This window comes from Trachinotus anak, unplaced genomic scaffold, assembly GCF_046630095.1.
Source record: "Trachinotus anak isolate AG129_WGS33_773 ecotype Australia unplaced genomic scaffold, CSIRO_AGI_Tana_v1 ptg000009l, whole genome shotgun sequence".
NCBI lineage: Eukaryota > Metazoa > Chordata > Actinopteri > Carangiformes > Carangidae > Trachinotus > Trachinotus anak.
In genome coordinates this window covers 1,140,728-1,165,709 of record NW_027273860.1, presented here as the reverse complement: position 1 = coordinate 1,165,709, position 24,982 = coordinate 1,140,728, and the positions used below count along the sequence as shown (strand labels likewise).

The window sequence follows — 24,982 nt, the reverse complement described above, 5'->3', positions numbered from 1 at the left end:
TTTTAAATAATAATAATCTTCATTTAAAAAAAAAATGCAGTTTCTGTCGCTGTGCAGCCAGAACGTGGTCGAACCAATTAAATCTCTGCTAATTTTAGCCATGCTCACCTCCAAATCCTTGGTTTACACTGAAATATTGAGACTGTCCTATAACAAACGAGGTCACAGGTCGTCTGTCAGCAGGTCACCATGACCCAGAGTCAGGTTCTGTTGCTAGGCGACATCTAGTGGTCGTAGTGATGATGACAGGAGTGAAGGGAAAAGTGCGGTGACGTAGTTTATAGAGCGACAAAGTCCACGTCAGGAGGAGGTTGGGGTGGATGGATGAATATGACCCAGGAGAGCGGTGTTCGATTCTGACAGCAGCAGTTTATGTTGTTTCGTTGTTATTATTGTAACCATGACAACAAAGATCGTCTAATGTTTTAACCTAAATCACCATCTTCTCCTAAACCTAACCAAGCCTTGACCGTTATTATAGTAACCATGGCGACGAAGGTATTTCAGGAGACACGGGTCCTGTTGGAGGATTGAAAGAACAACCTTTATTGTTCCTCAGGTTGGAGGACTGGGTGGCAGCAGCCTGGGTACGAGTCCAGCCTGTGGCCTTTTGCTGCAGGTCTCTATAGGTCTATATGGCCTTAAACTGTATATATATCCTGATTTACTATATAATTTAAAACCAGGTTGTAGACTGTAAAACCTGAAAATAAAACTGGCTGAATGAAACCTGCAGCTGGACATTTTTACACAACAGTTACCAATAAAATCAGATTCTGTCTCTGCATTGAATGTTGCACTTCTTTCATTAATTAGATTTTCATAAACCTTTAATGAGCTCATCAGTAACCTGAAGTGTATTGAAGTTTTTTTGGCAAACATGAAGAATTCCAGCCAACTGCAGCGACCGAACTTGTCTCCTCCTGCATGAAGAGCTGCATGTTTGGACTGGAAAGAGAGTATTGATTGCCAGAACTCTCTCTGCCTGACACTATAAGATTTCTCATTTTAATGAGAGCACTGTCAGTTACATGCTGCTCATTTTGATGCACAAAGTAACACCCTTAAAATGTTCAGTAGAAAAGCTACATCACAGAGAGCATGAAGTACGTGGATCAGTGAGAACACAGCAGTTGATGTGGAACAGCTGATGTTGTAGATTGGTTAAATGACAGCAGGAGCTCTCTCTGCTCAGCAACATTTTAACCTCTGTGCTTGTGCTTGGATGATGAGAGTATCTCTGACAGCTGATGATCTCTTGTAAAAGTGCTCGGAGCTGTCTGTGAGTCTCTGCGTCCAACCTACAGTCATCCTTCAACCTGTTGCTCAGTGTCGTATTGAACCCAGTACAGACCAGTTTGCTCTGTATTCGGTTGAAGGACACCACTGTATTGGTGCAGCATGGATCAGAGGCTCAGGAAACAAAAGTGTTCTGCAAAAAAGTTGAATCTGGCCAAGGTTTGGCTGCATCACAGTGCAACCAAGAATAGTGATGTTGCATGATTCTTGCAGAGCAACGCTGGTACAGTTAAAGTGAGTATGTAATGTTTCACTGTCTACAAGTGACAATTAAAAGATGATTCTATATAAAGATGGACGCAGCCTCCATGACATCACCCACAGGTTTCTGAAGAGCAGTTTGGAAGCTCAGAGTGAGCTGCTCCACCGTCGCCATCTTGGCAGTGCCTGACTCCGCCCCAGTTAATCCAAAAATGGCCAAAGAGGTGGGGCCTGTGTGGAGTAAGACTTCGGTGCATGTTTGTGGCAAGCATACGCTCACCCACCTGTCACTCAAAGAAACCACACCCACAATTATCATATCTTTAGTCCTTAATAAAATGTAAACAGGTGAGTTGTATAAATTCAGCCGTACAGGTGTCATGAAGGAGGAAATGATCTCCAGAGAGCAGAACAGTTTCTGTACCAGGCTGTAAACATGTTTCTTTCTGCTGTAAAGACATTTGAACATGGGAGTCTGTGGGACTGACTCACTGCTGGAGCCAGACTCTAGTGGTTGTTAGAGGAGCTGCAGCTTTTGCTTTCTGCCTTGTTATCTAACAAACACTCCACTACATGTTGGCGTTGGGAGTGAACTGATGTCTGGGCTGCCTTACTCAGTCGGCTGAAAATAGACAGATGGGCCTCAGGAACATGGAGGCAGAGGATAAAACGATTGTCATCACAACAACTTTATCAAAGTATGAACAGCTGTGGAGTGTAAATCTGTGCCTCAGACTGGATCCTAGAGGGTAGGTCTGAGCTGCTGCTTTGTGAAGTTTAATGAAATGAAAAACCTGATACTTACTGATATTCCTGTAATAATCTGCGTCTGCTTTTCTTCTGTACTAAAACAGGGAATAAATGAATGGAACATGAACTGTCTCATCTACACTGGCAGAGGAAAACCAAGAATTTAAAGCAGCTCAAAGCAACTTGTGCGTGTCAGCAGCAGGAACGCAGCACTATGAGGTCATTGTTGGAGAGCTGTTAAACTCAAATACCCAGAAATCCAGTCTCAGGTTTTACCATAAATAAATCACTCATTTCTTCAGTTGAAAATCGCTGGACACATTTGAGATAATGTGGGGACACAACTCAAAAAAATATAAAACATAGATCTAGTTGTTTTTACACATTGAAATCTTTTCAAATATTACATATTATACCTTTAAGTGAATTTCCATAAAAAGAAAATGTGACTGAAGTCTTGTTTCCATCCGCTGCTGCTGTGTGAAAGTCTTTACATGAGTACATTAATATACAGTACTGATGAGGCCTTGTGCGTTCTCCTCTCACCTTTAACCCTCACATCAGTCCTGGGGACCACAGAGGGTCAGTCTCATTTTAAACTGAGCGGATATGAGATTTTCAGACCTCATCATCTCAGAAACACTGACACTTGATCTGCCCGGAGGTCGACGCCTGGAGGAAGAGAGGAGGAGGAAATATGGATGCATGTCACCGCTGTCTGGGTGAAGGATGCAGAAGTTAAATCCTGCTGGGCTTTTCCTCCTTCAGTCTTGAGCTGAGTTCCTGATTTTCACGTCTGTGAAACCTTCAGAAAGACGTTTTCTGAAAGAGATGCCATCACTTCTTTATTCCTGGCGAGATAATAGCTCATCTGTCCACACAGACTTCAGAGGACACACTGAACACACAGGAGAACAGATGAGGGCCGTTTGATTTGTCTAAACTCACTAATGATGTCTTTAGTGTGAGGCTGCTCAGTCACTTGCAGCACGTTAAAAAAAACGAAACCACCAGCGGCTGTTTTGAGAAGCAGCTGGAGAAGATCAGGAACCTGATCCTGCAGAGACAGACAGGGAGGACTGTTTATATATGAGAGACTTTACATTAGGAAGAAATCCTCAGAGTGCCGCAGCTGAACAAACCAGCCATCACATACTGTAAATTCTTTATAACGTATCTGCTCTGTGGGTGGCAGGACTCCAAACACATGTCCGAGGCCCGACTTTCCTCCTGAGTAGCCAAATGTAGCACACATCCGCCAGCTCTGCCATTTATTTTTGGGGTCTCTACTGGATTTAGAGGCTGCATGCAGACATCCAAACAGCAAGTTCCCTTAATCAGTGTAAAAGCTGAGACTCAAAACACACAGTCACTGTCTGTGGTGGCGACTCCAGTGATGTTTGAGCTGAATGAATGATGGCAGAACATCTGGAGGAGAGTCTTGAGAAAATGAATTAGCAACTATTCTGATAATCATTTAAAGCTCCATCCAGTCTAAAGGTAGATGTCCAGCTTCTCCAATGTGAGGATTTGCTGTTTTACTTTGTTTTATATTATTATCTTTTGTATCGTTGGGTAAGAATCTGCCAGAACAAGACATTTGAAGACATTAGTTTGGCTTCTGGAAACAAATTTTTCACAGTTTTCTGACATTTTATAGACTAAACACTTAATGATTGGCAGGTTAATCAATGCTAATTGTAAGAGGACAATAAAGCATTTGTGACCCTGCGGACATAATCAGCAGCACAATCACTTTGCACTGGTTCTGGGTTAAATTTTATGCCTCATCAGTTTCAGTTTTTTTGTCTGTTAACGTTGAGTGAACGACACGAGACAGACGCTTTCTAAAACTGACTTGTGGTGGACGAAAAGGAGAATTATCCCTCTTAAGCGCTGAAGGACAATCAGATCTCAGCCTTCACCAGAGGTGTTGATGTGAGTGCACAGCTGGTCCTCATACTGAGGGTGAGAGGAAACCGTCTGATTCTTGTCACTGAGACCGAGCCTCACAGTGGTGACACAGGGTTCATCCACAGCTGAAGGTGGTGTGTTCAGGTGTTGTTGAAGGAAACCGGAGATTGTGCCTATTCGCTCGTCCTTACTTCCAAACAGCTTTTTGAAGATTGTGTTACTTTTCTGTACTGAGAGTAACATTTAAACAAAGTGACGAACCAACAAAATGCTAAAAACAGAGCTGCTAACTTTTACTAGCATCTGGCTGAAAATAGTGTCATATACCAATGAGGAAATGTGCTGCTCTGTAAGAAACACAGCAAAACCCCAAACATCATTATAGATTTATTATTCTGCACTGTACATATAAAAACAAACCTAATCTATATTTAGTCTGTTTACAGAAGCCTGGCCCTGGAGAGGCCGTTAAAATGAAGCCGACTCAGCTCCCGTCCAACTGCGTGAACGCAAAAATAAATAGAGTGAAGCAGTTGGGGAAATATAATGAACAAGATGATCATGTTCAGTACATGAGCTTCAGAAAGCTTCTCTCTCTGGTAGGTGTTGACAGAGACCGGCTAACTGTTTCCTCCTGTTTCCAGTCTTTATGCTATGCTAAGCTAAGCTAACCGACTCTTGGCTGTAGCTTCATATTTATCATTTATGAGAATTTTATTGTTTTTCTTATCTGATTCTCAGCAAGAGCTGTTTCTTTAAAGTGACTTCAATCATTGTATTTTATGAGGTGAAAATCTGTGGGGGACATTGGCTCCTCAAATGTTTTAGAGAAGGAAAAACAGACGTTTGGAATGAAAGAGTTTAATTTAGTTTAGAATAAATTCTAATCAGTCTAAAATGACTAAATAATGGGTGAAAACCACAAAACTCACCAGTGAACTGTCAAACATAAAGCTTAACAAATGACCTTGGAAGCCATCAGTGTTTAATGCAGCTATAAACCAGACTTTACACCATTAATACATTTTGACTTTGCTTCTCACAGGTTACAGTCTACCCACAGATTTATGTGCACTGGTTTTCTGACTACAGGCTCTCTTCAAACGAGAGAGAGGTTTTCTTTAAATCTCACTGAGACTAACTGGTTTAGTAAAGGAAAGAAGATCAGAGGATCCACGAACACAGGATCCATCATATGTTCCTTGGATGAGAAGACACTTAAGGCATCGCTGCATGTTTCCAGATCCACTGTGATGAAATCCACAGTGGACACTGAGCTACCTGCACATGTCCAAAAGATGTGCACAAAAGTATGTGGACGCCCTCCACTTTTCTGGTTCAAGTCTTTCCACCAGATGTTGAACTTGGCTGCAGGGATTTTCAGACAGATCACCTTCTGGGTAAGGTCTGGACCTTTCACACTAAATTGGAATTGAAGTTCCACTCATTGGAAAAACTAACTCAGATCAAAGTCCCACAAGTACATGGGTGTCCACATACTTTTGTCCATGTGATGTATAGATTTGTAGTTCATATTTGGATATGGATGTAATCCTGTAATCTTATGTTTCAGAAATGGTCCATATATTTTAGGAATCTTCATCCTGTTACTTTTGGCTTCTGATTCTTTTGACTGTGGCTCAACCCATGGCTCTGGACCTCAGATGAGTCAGTGGATGAATTCCTTGCCATCAGCTAAAATGCAGACAAGTTTTCTCCAGTATGTTCCTTGGATTCTAGGATAAGCATTTCTACAGGAACCATCATTAGGTGCATTAACGTCTACGTCTGTACTCCTGGATGAAGACTACAGAGTGCACTGGTGTCTGGACTTCCTTCCACCTCCTCAGAAGTTCAGTGCTGTGTGGACGTGGCCTTTCTCCTCCCAGGCCCCTCCTCCTTCGCCTGAAGCTCCTCCCTCGTGGAGAAGGCGAGTCAGGATGTTGAGGAGACGCTGATGGATGTCTCTGCCGCCTCCTCCTCTTCCTCCTCCATCCTCTTCTCTTTCCTCCACACCTCCATCTGTTTCTGAACACTCCTGCACCGCTCGCTGCAGCTCCACCTGTTCAGAAAGACCCAACAAAACCTGTGATTAACTAATTATTAAGTGCTTCAATTGATTAATGTGTAATGAAAGTATGAAAATACAAAATACTACCTGCAGAGGGAGTCCTGCTTTGGCCCCGAGCAGAGTTGGAGAAAACCACGGCCTGAAAATTTTCTCACAGATCACCTGAAGAGGAAAAAGACATCGAGAAGAAAGTTGAGATAGGAGAGAAAGAACAAAATGAAGGAAGTCAACGAGGGTAAGAAGGAAAAGAGCAGATGAAGAAGAAAGAGGAGAGAAGAAGAATGGACAGGTAAAAAGAGGTTAAGCCACGGGAAGAGAGGAAAGAAATGGAAAGGATGAATATGTAAAGAGGTAGATGAGAGAACAGTTGAAAGAGGAGAGAAGAAAGATGGAGAGGAGAGACAAAAGGAACAGAAATGAGGGGTGAAGGTAGGAGAGGACATAAAAAGACAGGAGACAAGTACAAAAGTGTTGAGACAAGAGAGGAAGAAAGGACAAGAAAGGAGAGATGAAGAGAGGAAAGGAGAAGAAACCGATGAGTGATTCTAAAGAGGATCTGTTTATATGCAGATGACACCTCGCTTTTCATTACCAAACACACACACATCAATCAGTACAACACACATGCACACACAGGTAAAAAGACAATGCCTCCTTTCTCTGAGGAGATGATTGACAGGTAGAGGGTCATCAGAGGTCGTGCTCAGGAGACACCTGTGGAGTCTCAGATGGGCCAATAGGAGAGCGGCATATCATTGACGTGTCATCAACACCTGCTGTCCTGTGCCGGTCTCTGGTCCGGTCTTCACTCATCTTCTCTTCTTTTCTTCTGTTCTCCTTTGTTCTTCTGCTCTTTTGTTCAGTTTCCCCCTTTTCCATCTTCTCCTTTTACTGTTTTCTTCGTCTTTGGTTTTATTCTCCTTTTTTTTTATTATTCACTTTTTCTCGCTCTTCTCTTTTTTGCATCTTCTGTGTTCTTTATTTTCACACAACTCATCCTTTCATCTTTACTTTCCTTTTCTTTTTTCCACTTTGTTCCCTCTTTTTTCTTCCCTTAACATTATTTGTATTCTCTTTTCACATTTGTCCGTTGTCTAACAGCCTGTCATTACAAACAGCTACTCTCGTAGGTCAGTTTTAGCTTCTCATTTTTTATAGTTTGCATCTTGTCCTCCTGCACTGATGCTGCCGTGTTTGTGCATCACATCCAGTCATCACCCTTACAAAACTATTTTCCCTCCGTCTCATATTCACACATCCTCCTCTGATGAATGCAGGTATCTCGTATCACATGACATGTGATACTGGAAGGTGATGAGAGTCTGTCCGGGTGTTGTCATGGCAATGATGGTGGTGACGCTGATGTCCGCCTCGGCTTTTGTGTCCCAGACTTTGAGTCTAACGGGCCAACACCTCAAATAATAATAATAATAATAATAATAATAATAATAATAATAATAATAAATGTGTGGTCAGTGAAATTTGAAGCAAAATAAAAAATGTGAATCATTCAAACGTTTTCTGATGTTAAAAACTCATTTGAAATAGATTTAAGATTTTTCCATTAAAAAAAATTGATTTTTGTATTTAAGGAATATTTATAATCATGAAATAGCTTATTTGTATTATATTTAAAGAACTAGAATTGTCCTGTAAATGTCAGATGGAAAATAAAATTAGATGAAAGAAAAAGTTAAATTCCTGCACAGTCTGTCCAGACTGAGCCATTACCTCTAAAAAACTTACACTGTGAGGAAATTAAACTTTTTCTCTTATATTAAACAATTCAAATAAAAAGCCAACGATTAATTTGAATTAACAAACGAAAAGAAGCATTTAAGTAATTTGTCTTTTTTCAATAAAAAAATATTCATGTGTTTATAGATACAGAATATAAAATAATGTTATTATTTGTTAAAAAATAATAAGTGTCAACAACCATAAAAAAATATAATAAGCTTCATTCTTTTTTTTTGTATTTATTCTTTTATTTTATATATATAGTATAATATGAAGTTATAAAATTACAAAGATACAATCAGATTTAAGGTCAGATTTATCTCTCGTTCCTCTGGATGTTAAACCTGCTGAAAAATACATATACAGTTTGACTGTAAAGAAAAAATATAAAAGTGTGAGAAATTATTAAATACAAATCTCCAGGTTTCTAAAACAACAGATTTAAAGACACATGTCGGCAGTTTCAGCCCTCCTCTCCTCCGATCAGTAATTATCATTCCACTTGTCTCTTTACTGCACACAAATAATTAAATGTTGTGAAAGATGGATCACTGAGTCTGGGAGAAACAGACAACCCTGTAATTTATCAACCGCCTTATTACGAGCGAGGCGGACGTACAGCCGCGGGAATGTGTCAAGGCCTCATTACATATTCTCTGTGAGCAGGAGAGAGCGTTCAGAGGAAACCGCTGATAGAAAAGATGAGCGCTCACACATGTTAAATATGACACAGAGGATGTGTGTAGTTTTATGCACGGAAGGTTTTGGACATATTGGAGCAGAGAGGAAGAAAAACAGGAAGAAAAATTATTTCTAATTTGATCAAATGTTAAATGTTTTCACCTCAACACTTGTTTCTCAAATATTGTTAGAAAGTTGTTTAACTTTCATTATTTTTTATTTAATAGAACATTACCTTCTAACTGGATGAAATCCCCCTGTCTGAATTAATCATTTGCCTTTTGCATTACATTTTTTTTTTTTTTTTTTGCATTAAAAATTAACTTTTAACATTTATATAATGTAGTAGTTATGTATAATAATCTAATCTAATACTCTCCTAAACAAAACTCCAGTTTCCATAGCAAATAAGTGAACGCTTTAAAATTAAATTTTATTCTACAGGCACAAAATCAATTCAAAGAAACAAAAATTTCTGGGTTGGGAAATTTAATTAATATAATTTGTGTAATTTAATCAATGTACAAAAAATACAAACACGAACAGGATCAAATGTCAGAAAGGAAACTTTGTTTTTTGCCCAAAAATAAAAATCAAAAAACATAATAAATAATAATCCCTAACCTACATAAAATACAGACGAGCAAAATAAGAGTGAAAAATAAAATAAAACTTAGTTTGTAAGCTTCATTTGAAATGTAGTGTTTTACCACTGTATACTGTAGTTAAATCTGTAACAGAGTAAAAGGGTGTATGTAAATGTAAATGTAAATAAAGTATGAAGCAGTATAAAATTGAAGTACTCTGGTGAAGTATAAAGTATAAATACCTCAAAGTTTAACTTGAATCAGTATCTCTGTCTCAGTCTTACCTGCAGGTTGCTGTTCCTGCGGTGGGGGCTGCACCTGTGTCTCTGCAGGTTACACCTGGACGAACAATCGAAGAAGTTGCAGTCATCATCGCTGCTGCAGTTCTGGTCCAGGATGTCCCTCATCTTCGGCTCGAAGAACGCCATGTCCACGTCGATCGCCACCACCTGCAGGAGACACCACAGAGACAAAAATGTCCCTGGTCTCAGGTTCAACAGGTTCATTTCTTATCATCATCCAAGTGTTTAAAAAACAAACCACTACATTTATAACACATTTTTGACTCTTTTAATTTCAGTATTCTGTGGATAGCTTTTGCAATTCATGAATTATTTATAATTTCAAATTCTAATGTGCACCTATTATTAATTATAACTGTTCTAGAAATATTTTTAAAGATGTAAATTATTACTTTAATTGAGCACAAAATGTCCAATGGTTAAAATCAATGAGTGGAAGTGTGTATGAATATGCAGGTGGCACACTCCACACACAATGTTGGGATCCTGGGAAATCACTGGTGTAGAGTTTAGAGCTGTGCTGACTCATGAGGAGTCTACGAGCGTAGCGCTGCCAAAATGTAGCTGCAAGACTTCAGACAAACTCCAAACTTCCAAACGCTGCTGAAGGAGACCTGCGTGTTACGCATTTCAGTATCAGGTGTGTGCTGAGCCAGCAGTTTTCTGAAATCTGTTTATGTAGTGCACGTGTGATCGGTGTGCACGTCTGTTTCAGCCTCAGGTGAGACCTCAGCCTCAGGCTAACTGTCGTCTCTCTGTTGTTTCCCCGTCAGTGTTGGTTTGAGTCTGAATGTGGACTTTAACGCTGAGAAAAATATAGAATATCATACAGACTCGTCTTTATTAATATAACATAGAAATGTGTGACCTGATTCATCACAGTCGCACTGCAGGCTGTTCTACTGACTGTACCTGCAGCCTCACGCCTGTATGTTTCTGAAATGAACACAAACATGTGTAGAAGCTGCTGCAGATATTTTGGGGCTTCCTGTTTTATTTGCCACCTTTAACAGTGGGATATAAAATAAAGAGTGAGTTGCTGAATCTGTTCCGTGTCTGCAGTCTGACACTGATCCTGCTAACACTGGAACAGCAGTAATGAGCCTGCTGTTTACGAACGCCACGTTTGGCCCAGGATTTATTTGCCTTTTTTTAAACTGCTCATTTTCCACTAATCATCATCCAGCTGTGTGAAAGAGAAATTGTTTAGGTGGAGTTGTGATTGTTGGCCAGAGCCCAGCATAGACCTGACACGCTGCTGAATTAATGACAGTCTGCTGCACAAACATCAAACCATCTGATAACAACGGGAAAACAACCAAAGACTTTTGCTTTATTTTCTCCTGGTTTTGAACTGAAGGAACACAGAAGGAAGAACGTCCATTTTTATCTGTCAGGCTCTTTGAGTTAATTTTAGAGCCAAAATAAGCAAAGTTCAGTTTTAAATGATCATATCTCAGATAAATGATGAAGGATGGAGGTATCTGGTTCTTTCAAAAATTGTGTCAGCTGCTTTTCTCAGGCTCAAGCAGAAAAACAACAAACATGGAGAGAGTTCTTCTTGTCTGAAGGAGCAGAGAGACTGGACTGAACTGAGCTCAGTATCATCAACAGTGAGAGATAAAAGACACAACTAAAGAAAGTGACTCCGTGAAGCTCCCTCTGAAAATAACAAAGGGCACTTGTGTTAGATTAACAGGAGCTTTTAAGCGTCAGAGGAAACAGTTTTGACTGTTTCACTTAAACCTCTCTGAACAGTGTCTCACTCATCTGAGTCGCCTTCAGTTATTACCACAGAAATAAGCTAAAGGTGTTTAAAGCTCCATCCAGTCTAAAGGCAGATGTCCATGTGTTTGTGATTATAAAGCAGGTCTAGGTTCTATATTAATACTGTGAAAGTATCAAAGCCTCAGTCCACAGAGAAATGCACACAGCCTGTATTCAGACACTGAGCCTTAAAACCAGCCGTCAGGACTTCTGGAGCTTTGTGATGTCACAACAAAGCAGGCGCCTCTCTCAGCCACGCTTCAAGCCCCGCCCACCTGGACCCACCATCCAACCTTGCAGGATTTGGTTTCTCTGAGTGTTTACCTGAAATCTGCTATATTTTTATTGGATCACTCAGAAAACAGTCAGCCAATCAGAGAAGAGGCTCAGATCCTCTCCTGTTGTTACTAGAGCTCCAGAGCCTGGGTTGTAAAGCTACTGACAATACTTAGATTATCTAAGGTGACTATGGATGTGTGTGTGTGTGTGTGTGTGTGTGTGTGTGTGTGTGTGTGTGTGTGTACAGAATGACCTTCTCTTTCCCAGCAGCAGGTCACATCTCCTACTCTCGGCTGAAAAAAAACGTGTTCAAGAAAAAACTCACGAAATCCACCGTCCGCCCTGATCTCCATCTTTAATAGCTTTAAAAAAATCCTTTTTATCTTGTTCTCCCTGTTTTGCTTTTATCCTGTTTATGTTCATTTTATTCTCAGAAAACATTAAAGCCATTCAGGCTCAGAGTGACTCATTCTGGAGGAGACGTTATCCAACAAAGTGAATCTAAATGTGGATGAATCTCACCGTCAGGTCCTTCCTGATGGCAAAGTTCTCCGGCTTGATGTCACACAGGTGCAGTTTGTGGGTGAAGTCGTTGTCAAAGTGCCACACCATGTCCAGAAAGCTCAGCGCGATGCGGTGCACCATCTCCCTGGTGGTCCACCTCCCGCGGGCTCCGGCTCGGTCCTGACCCTGCAGCCCAGGAGCAGCCACCTCCTCCAGGGAAAAGATGTTCTGGTCCCAGGCGTGTCCCGCAGACAGGTACTCCACGGCGTAGAAATGGCCGCAGGAGCCCAACACCTTGGCCACATGGGTGCTGAGGTCCTGCAGGACTCTGAGGAACCGAAGTGGGGAGATGAAGGTTCGGCAGCAGAGCACACAAATGACACAAAATACATCAGACATGAGTTTTAAATAATAATAATCTTCTTTTAGAAAATTCAGTTTCTGTCGCTGTGCAGCCAGAACGTGGTCGAACCAATTAAATCTCTGCTAATTTTAGCCATGCTCACCTCCAAATCCTTGGTTTACACTGAAATATTGAGACTGTCCTGTAACAAACGTGGTCACAGGTCGTCTGTCAGCAGGTCACCATGACCCAGAGTCAGGTTCTGTTGCTAGGCGACATCTAGTGGTCGTAGTGATGATGACAGGAGCGAAGGGAAAAGTGCGGTGACGTAGTTTATAGAGTGACAAAGTCCACGTCAGGAGGAGGTTGGGGTGGATGGATGAATATGACCCAGGAGAGCGGTGTTCGATTCCCATGTGACAGCAGCAGTTTATGTTGTTTCTATTCTCCATGACCGTTTGTTGTTATTATTGTAACCATGACAACAAAGATCGTCATTGTTGAGGAAGAACTTATTTTAACCCAAATCACCATCTTTTCCTGAACCTAACCAAGCCATGACTGTTATTATAGTAACCATGGCGACAAAGGTAGGTACACCGGTCCTGGTACAGTCCACCAGTTTATCATTGTAACCATGACAACCAAGGCCTGGTACACCTACCACTATTTCAGGTGACGCTCCTTTGGGTCGTATCAGAGGAAATGGACCTGTTTGCTTGTTCAGGTTTGAAATATCTCAACAACGGTTTCATTCATTTTATACAAACATTCATGGTCCACAGGGGATGAATCTGTCTTTACACCAGATTAAAGATAAACCACAGTGATGAGTGAGTTTTATTATTCCAGTGGAAAAACATCACTGTCCACAGTTACATTTTTAGAAGGAGATGCTGGAAAAAAAGATTCAGCCTGTGGATTGTGGGAACCTAAAGATGCTCGTCCACCAGAGGATGAACCGTCACTGTTTGGACAGTGTTGACTTTTCCTCCAGTGTCACCTCTGGGACAAATCAGGCATTTTAACTCTACTAGTGTTAAAATTTTACAAACAACAGAGTTTGCCCACATTTCTCTGAGGCCTCCTGAGACAGAGAGGAATTAGCTTCCTCAGGGTTTCAGGATATTTCACTGACTCTCGTCGTCTTACCTGAGGAAGGTGTACTCCTCCTGCTGCAGCAGGGACCAGAGGGAGGCCAGCTCTGCTCTGGAGTAACTCTTGTCTCTGTGTTTCAGCTTCTTCCCCCAAAGTCTGGCCAGAGAGCTGTTATTTCCTCCTCCTCCTCCTCCTCCTTCTTCATCCTCGTCCTCCTCAGCCAGCCCCAGGGAGTTTCGCACCTGGGATCAGAGGACTGTGAACTCTGTGGCATTTGTCTGATCAGCAGCTTCATTAGCACCAAAGGTCTGATATGACTTACTTCCAGAGTGGCGTAGAAAACCACGTCGAGAGGGGAGAGCTCCTCTGCTGTGTCCTGTGAACAGAGGAACAGATTACTGTCAGTAATGTTCAGTGTGCTTTGATTGATGTCGAAGTCCAGTTCAGACTGGAGCCGCAGCACAGACATCACCTGGTAGTCCAGTATTCCCAGCGGCTCGTAGGAGGAGAAGTTCTCCAGTTTAGACTTGAGGATGATGGGGTTTCCTCTCCAGCGCGCCTCGATCACCTTCTTCCCGTTCTCGTAGTAGAGGCAGCGCTTGTACTCGACCAGGCCGAGCACGCACAGATCCTCGCACATGTCCCCTGTCACCGAGCCCTTGCCGAACTCCAGACACTGTCCGACAGAGCAGAGGTGAGAGGTCACGAACCCCGAACGTCATCACAAACACGTGGAGTTTTAGTTGAACCAGCAAACGGCCATTTTATATCCACTGTTACCCAGTTTGTGTTTCTCTGAGCTCAACTTTAAACAAGAAAATAAAGTTAATCTGAGAAAATCAATGATAACAGATGGAAGAAAATAGATTTTTCTCTCCATCTGTTTCCACTGTGAAAATCCAAAGGAGATGATTCTACATCTGAGCGAACACAGTGATGAGCGCACACACACACACACACACACACACACACACACACACACACACGTAGTCTGAACAGCTCGGTGTCCAGCTCAGAGGTGTGAGGGACGAGGCTGAGGATTAGCGTTGTCCTGGTCGGGATTACCTGGCTAATCCTCGCTCTGCCCACATTCCAACACAAACATCAGTCAGTGAGGAGCTCAGACTAAACCCACACACACACACACACACACACACACCTCCTGCTCCTCAAACACCTGCTGGACCGTCACTGGTGCTTCATACCAGCAGCGACACATTAATCTCACCCTGTTTGTGCTTTAAAGACCAGACTCCACAGTCGACCGTGAGGCCTTAGGGTCCGTCGTCACCACACTTTATTACAGTGAAAACCTCCGTACCACTTTACAGTTCAGCCCCTGATTTGCAGCGTAATCTTGTTAAATGTTCAGCGAGACAAAAGCTGTGAGAACGACTGTGGGGAAGAAGCAGGAGCCAGCAAATAAATTAGCCTGTGTTCAAGTAAAAGACTCTTTTACTCTTCCATTACACATTAACAAAAGCTCAACACCTTTTTTTTGAACTAATTCCAGTTTTGTTTCAACCCTGTATCCTGGATTGTCCCCAGCTGTTTGAGTGTCTGAAAACGTGGACCATCCAGTGAGGACTGTTCAAGAGACAGGAAGCGTGACAGACAGAGAGACGGGCGAATGGGAGAGAGACTCTGATAGAAGCTGATGACAGCTGACTGATGATGGATGATCGTTCTTCTTTTCAGTGAATATGTTGATGGTTGTTTAGATAATGTGGAGGTCCGTCTCTCCGTCTGGTCCCTGAGTCACAGACGTGCAGATAAAGTTGATTCCTCTCACTGACGCTGAGCTCGTCCAGTGTTTCTCATCATGTAGTTTGGTGAAGGAGAATCAACATGTTCAGGGGTTCAGTCAACACCTGTCCTCTACTCCACCTGTCCTCTGCTCCACCTGTCCTCTGCTCACCTGTCCTCTGCTCCGCCCGTCTCTCACTGGATCATTCCCCTCCTTCTCGATAAACCCTAGAAGTGTTTCCCCTTATCTCTGTGTGTGTGTGTGTGTGTGTGTGTGTGTGTGTGTGTGTGTGTGTGTGTGTTGATGGACTCAACAGAAGTGGGAGGGGAGGTGTTGAAAGCTAAAGGAGACTCTACAATTATGCCCCCCCCCCCTTTGAGAAATACTTCCTGCTGTCTCGCATCACAGTGAATGATAACCACCGCTGTGTGTGTGTGTGTGTGTGTGTGTGTGTGTGTGTGTGTGTGTGTGTTATTGTAGCTGCTGGGCACTGAGTGATGTTTGCAGTCTTCATATGAACTTTGGAAAATAAAGGTTCATCCTTGGTCTCTGAGCCTGAGCCCCCCAGCCTCACTGGGAGCAGGACGAGCAGAGGGATTCTCCCCCCGCAGGCCCGGACATCTGCAGACCCTGGTCTTGACTCCAGCGCGGAGTCTTCACATATCCGCTCTAATTCCCTGGATTTCCTCCGCCTTGCATCACATCACACCCTCCAGCTGCTTCCTCCCTGCTCAGCCCTGCAGCCTGTTCGCTTTCCTGCCGCGCTCTGTAGAGAGGATCAGCTTCAGCTCGTTGCTCTGTGTGTGTGTATCTGTGTGTGTGTGTGTGTGTGTGTGTATATATAAGCTGAGTCTTTGTGTTGTGTTTGTGTTCAGTGTTAAACACACTTTGAAAACATGGTACATGTCATTTCTATCTCTCACTGCAGCTGCTGATGTTTTTCTTCAACACCCTCATTGTTACATTATCCTGTGGTTTACATGAGCCTGTAATCATAATATAATTTAATCATTCAGAGACTTGGATCCATCACTTTTTGTTCTCAGTTAATCTGTAAACTAAGCAGCATTCATCTTTTCCTGTAGCTATGCACTGTAGGTGCTGGATTCTCTTTTTAACCCTGTTTTTTAAGCCTGTATTTTTGTTCCCATTAAAATGAGCTGAATTAGCAATTAGCAGCTGCTGTCTGCAGTGAATCATGATGCTCAGACAACTCTCACTGTTTCACTGTGACACTGAAGGAAACATAAGAACAGGGGGATTCTGAGTGAAGTTCTGCAGCCTCTGTTTCTCTGGTTTCTAAGTGGATTTCTGGAGCTTTATTGTGGAGGGATGTCAAAGATAACAATTTCCTCAGGAAGTAGAAGTCGCACTGAATGATTTAATGTATGTTTCATGTCTAAAGTGTGACTGAAGGAAGACTCTGCCTCCCCTCTGACTCTCTGAGATGTGGATCCTAACGGGGCTCTCTAAATATCTGTGGATCTCCTGGGTTCTGTCCTGTTCTGACGTATCCGTCTAGAAATGTGGATTTCAGAGTCCAGCTCCTGATTGGAGATGCAGCAGGTGTGTGTCTGCATGTGGACAGATGTTCACACTCATTCAGTGGCTGTTCAGGACGCTTCCAGCTCTGAGAGTCTGTCTCCCAGTGTCGCTCTGATGAGCGGTGCCGAGTCCAAATGAACAACATGGATCCAATTAAGACTCTGTCGTCTGTCGTCTGAATCTCATCCCTGTTGATGTCGACGCCAAGTTTCAGAGCAGCTGATTCGTGCCAGCAAACAGCAGAACGATGCAGAGTGTTTATTTGGCCGAGTCCCCCTCCAGCTAATGACAGAAACAAATGGGCAGAGGAAGCAAATGAGCTCCAGACTGAAACGCTGAGATCTGTTAATGAACTCTGGCTCTGTCTGCCAACGCCACCGCAGAGGGAACCAATACGTTTTAAATATCACTGCGACTTCTTACTTTTTCCCCCACTTCATATCCAAGAAGAGACTTTTTTCTCCACTGCAGCTGGGATCAATTCCTACATTCAGAAGTCACATTCAACATCAGCTAAACGGCTGCTGTCAACAAAATCTGTCTCCTTCTGCTTTCCTTCTTTTCACATCTTTCCTTTCTTTGTTTCCTTTGTTTTCTTCCTATTTATTCTTCTGTCCTTCCTCCTTCCTCTCTTTCTGTCATTGCTTCCTTGTCTTTCCTTCCCTTTGTTTCTTCCTTCTCTCTTCACTTTCCTCTGAAATCAGATCCACAGATTCAGGTACGTCTACAGTTGATACCTGGGCACAGTTCACTGGGATCATCAGTAAAAATGTGTGTTTGACTTTACCTTGTGTTGTGTTACTCTGCTGTGTTGATGCTTGGACTCTTTCCTCTGAAGCCAGTGAGCAGTGAGAGAAAGCTGAGACGTCTCGGACGGTCTCTCTCGCAGTGAAAGGCGGTCTTTGTTGTCCCGCTCTCACCCTTACATTCCATAATGGTAAAGCCCGAACACACGAGGAACATTAAAACGCCTTAATGACATTCCTGTGTGTACTGAGCCTCGGCCTCGGCCGACAGAGCAAGCGGCGGCAGCGGCAGAGAGAAACAAAGGTCGAGCGTTCGTGCAGAAAACCACCGAGACATTTTTGTCTGAACTTGCCAAAGTTGTGGAAGATTTTCAGGATTCAGCACGTTGAAGCGCGTTATTGGAAACTCTAATTAAAGAGATTTTCTGGGAGAGGAGTGATGTATTACTGCTTTTGAAAAAGTGCTCTCTTTAAATCAGAAGCAGCTTTTTAAATTAAAGTGCTGAGGTGACTCAAAGCTGAAATTTAAAGAAGCCTCAATCGTTCTGGAGATTCACTCCTCAACTGCAGCTGACTGAGAAAAGAGCGGGAGGTTAACTGTCGTTTTAGACGCGGTTATTTACAGCGGTTGGTACGGTGGCCCTGAGAGCTCAACTCAAGACAGAATGACCTCCTCCTACAGGACGAGAGGTTTAAGGGGGTTTATAGTTGTCATTGCAAAATGTGCAAATATGAGGGGCCACTTTTCCCCTTGGGGGCCCAAAACATTTGCCAGGTTTGTCTGTCCTGACATGCATGTGCATCCTGCTGCACCTGCATGAGATAAACAAAGCAGCTTCACAGGGAGAAGATTTAACTCTGTGGCTGTGGGTGATCAAAGCAAACCCCCCCTCACCACCGCCTCCAGGCCTAACTCCGCCCTGGCTGCTGCTGCACTGGGACTTAAAGATGCTGAAGTGTCTTTGAGCAAGACCCTGCTGCTCTGTGGCCTGTGACACACAGGAAGGTTCCCATGTGGATCGATGCAGAATTACATTAAATACAAAGCATCAGTGTCGCCCCAGCTCTTCACCAGGGAGCAGTGAGCGATTTATCACTGGTGACAGGAGGTCAGAGGTCAAGTGCAGTAATGTACAGTGTCCCCACAGGCCTGCAGAGTAAAACAACACCTCAGCAGCTCTCTTGTTGTGCTGAGCAGGACGAGAGCTCCAAGAACAATAGTGTGATTTTTACTGCCTGTGGGATGTATGAGGTGTGGGCTGAATGGCTTGTATTCACCACTACACGTGCACAGTGTGTATCTGCACACACACACACACACACACACACAGCGTGGGTGGAGCCACTGACCTCAGGGTTAGTTCACTGGAAGTGTAGGCTGATCTCACAGCTGAAGAGTTCACAATCGCAGGTCGCAACACAGTCTGCATCAGTATGTCTCTGCTAATGAACACCCACACACTCATATACACACACACAAACACATATACACACACATACACACACACACACACACACTCATACACACACACACACACACACACACTCATACACACACTTTTCCTTTGAACACACACATAAACTTTGCGCTGAGTGTTTTGGCAGCAGTTCGCCTCCATAACGAGCCATCGAGCAGGTGACTGTGGACTTAATGAAGCAGTAAACACTGCGGCTGGTGAGTGGGCGACCGCGCTCATCTGTCAGCTGATAAACAGCAGCGCTCGCACAGATCTCAGTCTGTGTGATGGTGTCAGAACGTGAAGGTGGAGGAGAGGGAGAGCAAAGCTGCAGAGGAGACAGAGGAGTGGCATCATATTCAGTCTTTGGAGATGGTCACTGTGTTAGAGCAGGACCTCATGCAGTCATCGGATCGGATCGGACCTTTACTGACGTCCTGTCAAGGTCGTTGACACAGCAGCATATGAATGTAATAAGGAATAAACTAAGAATAGAAACAGAAATCCAAAATAAATAAGATAAATAGAAATACTGGACATAATAACAGTAACAATAAAAAGTGAAATGTAGGTCGACCACATGTATTTCATGTTGTGCATCATTGAACTTTTCACGCTGCAGGTTGACGATCTGACCGACACCGGCTGACAGCGCCTCTGGTTGCTGAGTGAACTCGCTGCCTGTGCTCGCACAGCAAGTTGAGAACCTGAAGGCATAAACCTGCACTGCTCACACTGTCAGAGCGCCTCAGAGCTGAATGGACTGAAATCCATTAAAACCAACAAGCCTGGATGTGAGCGACTCACATTTAATACACAAATAACAAGATTTAGCCGAAGTAGTGGAGCTGCCGTCTGTCCTCACAGGCATCACTTCATATTCAGACTCAGGGAAAAAATATGTAATAACAGTGATTAAAGAAATGTGTCTGCAGGCTGCGTCTCTGCAGTGGAAACATAAAATACAGCAGCACAAAGTGAGAGTGTTAGTGTGTTTGAATGAGTACATGCAGCATAATGAGCCCAGTCATGTTGATTCAGAGGTTTTCCCACATGTGAGGCCAATGAGAACCGACGGTTTCTGGTCAAACGCATTGATCAGACTGTTCTGGAACCGCCTCTGAACATTTAGTGACTGTTGTGATTAAAGGACCATTAAGGTGCCTCAATTTTTCACAACACAGCATCAGTTTTTAGGTTGATTTTGTTTCCTGCAGCTGTTGGTTTCTGTAAAAAATCTACATGCAGTCAATTTTCTGCAGATTTACCTGTGTATTTTCTTAATAATAATATTAATGTGCTCCTGTCTGCAGAGCTGCTTTCTCCAACATCTACTTTAAGCTACATAAACCACCCTGTATATGAGGTGGTGCATTCAAGGATGCTTCAACTTCAGCAGTTAAGAAATTGCTACTTAACAGGAACTTTAAAACCAGATTCACATTATTCACTTTTTTTTGTCTTATTAGTTGTTTGCTGAATTATTTGATTTTCCAACGACACACTGAAGCACTGCTTTTCAGTTTTCTGTTGTGTCCTTTACGGTGGCCCAGATGGGTCAACACAATGCAAAAACAAACACCATAAAAAGGATTTTCAGTCTCTGTAGCACAGTTTTTTGTTTGTTTGTTTTTTTAAATTATTTTTGGGGGCTTTTGGTGCCTTTATTATAGATCAGTGGAGACTGACAGGAAAGGGGGTCGAGAGAGGGGAAGTCGGACCGATCAGGAGTTGAACCAGTGACTGCCAGCTAAGAGCGTCTTGCACTCACATGGTACGCGCCCTAACCACTCGACTACCAGGCCGCCTGTAGCACAGTTTTAATAGAAGTGAACTGGAATCATTGCAAAATGACTGAAAATGAGCTTTAAAAACCAGAATGCTTCAGAAAAGCTGCATCTATTGTATTTATCTATTGCTGCAAAAAGTCGAAGCTGCTCCACATGAACACAAACTCCCACACTAACACACCTCACACAGCGTTGCTCTTTATCCGTCTCATTCATACAGCTGCACTTTGTTGCTTTAGTGTCCTGTCGCGAGGCTGAATATTTCATGAGCCGTATAATAGTTTGACACAATGGTACAATCAGCGAGTGAAGCTGCTTTTGTGCTGAGTTGTGTTTTGGCCGCGAGCTTTAAAACCTGTCAAAACTCACATTCATCCTCACAGAGACACTCCAGCTCCCAGAGCCGGCTTAAAGAGAGCGTGAGATGGGAGATGCATGCAAACATGAACACACACCCACACACACAGACCACACACACACACACACACACACACACACACACACACACACGTGCATCTCTAACAACAGGAGCAGTTCTCTCCAGCACTGGGTGTCAAACCTCAAAACTTCAAAAAATGTCAAGTGCAGACAGTTTGCATCAAGTATCTGATTCTTAATCCTGTTGATTTATTCTTCAGAGGCGGCCATGTTTAAACTCACAGCTGATCAAACGCCTGCCTGCCACCAAAACGTCCTTTATTCAGAAAATCTCAGCGGTGCCGCTTGCAGATTAGGAAACTTGTTAGGGTGGATATTTTCTGATGCGATCTGAGTGTGGCACGAAGTTCAGAGGCAGAGCTGCAGTTTGAAGACGCAGCTCAAAGGCGGCGGCGTTAGAGAGAGTTTTGGGGCGAGTGCTGGCTTCACAGAGAATAACAGAGACGCAGCCTTGTTGAAGCTGTTCAGCTTTGTTGTGACCCTGCAGGCCTCCTTGTTGGTATGCAGCTCTCATCCCCAACACTGCTGCTCTCTCTTTTAAGTGTCTCTGTTCTCTTCTTATCTGTCCTCTCCTCTCTCGCTCTCTGTCCCCCTCTGACCTTCTCCTCTCCCTCCCTTTCTTCATCCCTCCGTGCAGCAGTTGTGGGTGAATACAGATCAAGAGACGGTGGAGCTATGTGGATGGTTTCTCCAGTTTTCCTTCAGCTGCACAGAGCAGAGGAGGAATCTGACAAAAGCACATGTACTCAAGTGCTGTTATTAACTTTAATGTAACAGATTCACTTTGGCACTTCAACCTTTTACTACATTTATCTGACAGCTCCAGTTACTGTAGATACTCAGGAAAAAGATTCTTACCTGCAAAGTAACAATGAGCCGATAAAATATGAAGCAGCGCTGTAGCTAATAAATGATGACTTCACTTCACTTCACTCACTTCACTCACTTCATTCACTTCACTTCACTTCACTTAACTTCACTCATTACACTTCACTTCTCTTCACTTCACTTCACGTCTCTTCACTTCTCTTCTCTTCACTTCACTTCACTTCACTTCACTTCACTTCACTTCACTTCTCTTCACTCACTTCTCTTCACTTCACATCACTCCACTTCTCTTCTCTTCACTTCTCTTCACTTCTCTTCTCTTCACTTCACTTCACTTCACTTCACTTCACTCACTTCACTTCACTTCACTGCACTTCCTGTGTTCAGGCTGTAGTTCAGTTCTAACGACGTCAGTTCATGATGAATTATTGTAGAAGCGACCAAATGATGAGGAGTTTAATCAGAATGAGTCAATCAGCTGTTCTCTGTTGTCATGTGACCACGAACAGTCGCTGAATAAAAAATTTTAAAAAATCACTTTAGCGGATGGTGTGCGCTCCGGTGTGTGGCTGTCTGTTGTTGCCTGGCAACAGCAGCACAGTAGGAGTCAGCAGATGACAGATTTCTCATTTTTCAGCATCCAGCTGTTACTGGAAGAAATGACAGTGACAGGTCGGAGGAGGGAAACTGCAGGTACAGAGCTTCCTCTAACCAGTTAGACCACAATGAGAGAACCTGGTTTCAGAGCCGTCTGTCTTTGTCTTCAGCCACATCTGGCTGATCTAAGATATAGTCAGCTCAGCCTGTCAGAGTGCTGCTGTTTTCTTCAGTGTCACAGGTTTTACAGACGGTGTTTGCTTCAGTCTGCGGCTGAATGACAGCCTGTTGAGATGAGCAACAGCCGCTGGGACAAGAAGTTGACGACGGACTGAGTGGTTGTAATTTCTGTCTTGAGCAACAGTTTGGTTCCTTCAAGCTGTCACACCAGCAGATTCCTCACATATAGCAGCCATGGTTGATGATGATGAGGACCGCTCGACATGCTCTGCAACGCCAGGGCAAACGAGGACAACAAGGACTTGGTGACCCCCTTTAGAGGAGGGCCGGGGGGCTCTTTAAAGACTCCCCTGATGTTCATCATGAAGCAGCACAAGAGCTGTGAAGTCGCTGAATAACTCGGCTGAGCAGCGAATCAGAGCTCTTTGTCTCTGCTGCTGATGCAACATGCTCAATTCATCAAACAGCTGCAGATAAAGGCAGATGTGGGCAGCTGTGTGGGAAACTACAGGTTCCCAGGACAGCCAATCAATGGCTGACTTCCATCTGACTGGCACCTTGGTGGTTCAAGGCCAGTTTAAAGAAATTAAATCAGCATTCTGCTGCTGAAGTCACCAGAGACTGAAAAACCCTGACTGATGAAATTCCTTCAGGCCGAGCTGCAGAGACCTGAAGGTTAAACACACACAGCCAATCACACGGCACGGGACAACGATGGAGCCGATGCTCTCATGTCATGTATGGAATGAAATGTACCTGGATCACAGGTAACTTGTGTCTGTGTGGCCTACCCCTCTGACACCACAGCGCAGTGCATTATGGGACCAGAAACCCACAGCCGGACTGACCTGTCCAACAGCCAGTTGCCCGGGGCGACAGTCGGAAAAAATCTGGATTGCCCAGAAGATCTGTTCAGTTCAGTGTGTGTGTGTGTGTGTGTGTGTGTGCGTCTCTTCCTGTCTCTCTTTGTTTACTCGTCCAGACCTCTGTGTTGATCACTCTCCTGATCACCTGATCAGGTTCTGATTGATCAGGCAGCTGTTGCTTTCAGTTCACTCTGATAAAAGCAGACATGATGTTGGATTATTTACTGCAAACACCTGAAGTAGTTTAAATGTTTAGCAACGTGTTTTTAAAGTGATTAGTGAAAAGTTGTTTATATCACATTGATGCAAAGTGAATGGTCTGGTTTTCTCTGTAGAAGCAGTGGTGTCCAAATATCTGCTGTCTCAGCAGTTTACTGGTTTTAGATTTACTCTCAGTGCTCCACAGAGGAGGAGTTTCCCGCCATCAGGGTAAAACTGTACAGTGGCCCTGAGAGCTCAATTCACTGCAGCTTAACAAAACACATGACACAACACAAACACGTTCACAAACAGCTTCATCGATTTGACAACACAAGCTGCAAATACTGTTTCCAGGGGACGCGAAACGTGACGATCCAGGCTGGGACACTCGTTGTTCAATGATTTGTGATGCAAGTTAAAAGCAGTGAACAACAAGTGCACATGGATGTATTATAATTCACGAACTATAATACCAAGTTCCTCCCAGGACTTAAATTACTATCATACCAACGTCAGATTGTGAGAACTTTGACTTGATCTTTGACTTTATTTATCTATGATGCTCCTGCAGAGTGCAGGATGTGCTGAGGGAGGAGGAGCCGGAGGGAGGGAGCGTCCTCAGCCTCAGTCAGAACATGAACAACTGTGTGAACTCTGACTGCAGCACCAGAGGTGTCATCAGGAAGGCTGACGCTCCGTCAACCTGTTTGAGTCGCTCCTCAGAGACAGGGCTGAAGTCTCCTGCCAGAGGGGACGAGGAGCCTCGTCAGGGCGTCTCGCCTCGCCGCCATCTCAGTCAGGGTTTGTTTTCAGTGTCAGGACCCTCAGAAAGGTAATGCAGTGTGTGCTGACTGGACAGCTGTCAGTGTTTAGTTTGCTTTAGCAGCAGCAGTATATTTTAGTGCCGGGAGTTTTCAGCTCCTTCAGATTTTACAACTGAAAATAAAAACCCTGCAGGTGATTCCAGGTGTGGGGCTGCTCAGGCTGATGCCGGGTGCAGTTATGCTGAAAGCTACCAGACCCCATGTTCTTTTGAATTACAGTTATATTG

At 43.5% G+C, this 24,982-nt stretch overlaps 1 protein-coding gene across 5 annotated transcripts in view; it reads right to left on the bottom strand.

Moving 5' to 3' along the window:
* Positions 1-4,538: 4,538 nt before the first annotated feature.
* Positions 4,539-24,982, bottom strand: part of dipk1c (divergent protein kinase domain 1C) — a 31,249-nt gene continuing 10,805 nt past the window's right edge. For all 5 annotated transcript variants that reach the window (XM_071484336.1, XM_071484335.1, XM_071484337.1 and 2 more), the window contains 7 exons: positions 14,009-14,212; positions 13,859-13,912; positions 13,591-13,778; positions 12,114-12,423; positions 9,528-9,692; positions 6,323-6,397; positions 4,539-6,226 (listed from right to left, as the gene is read on the bottom strand). In XM_071484336.1, the coding sequence (XP_071340437.1) occupies positions 6,011-6,226; positions 6,323-6,397; positions 9,528-9,692; positions 12,114-12,423; positions 13,591-13,778; positions 13,859-13,912; positions 14,009-14,212 (1,212 nt within the window). In that variant the 3' untranslated portion in view covers positions 4,539-6,010. The remainder of the gene's footprint in view (positions 6,227-6,322; positions 6,398-9,527; positions 9,693-12,113; positions 12,424-13,590; positions 13,779-13,858; positions 13,913-14,008; positions 14,213-24,982) is intronic.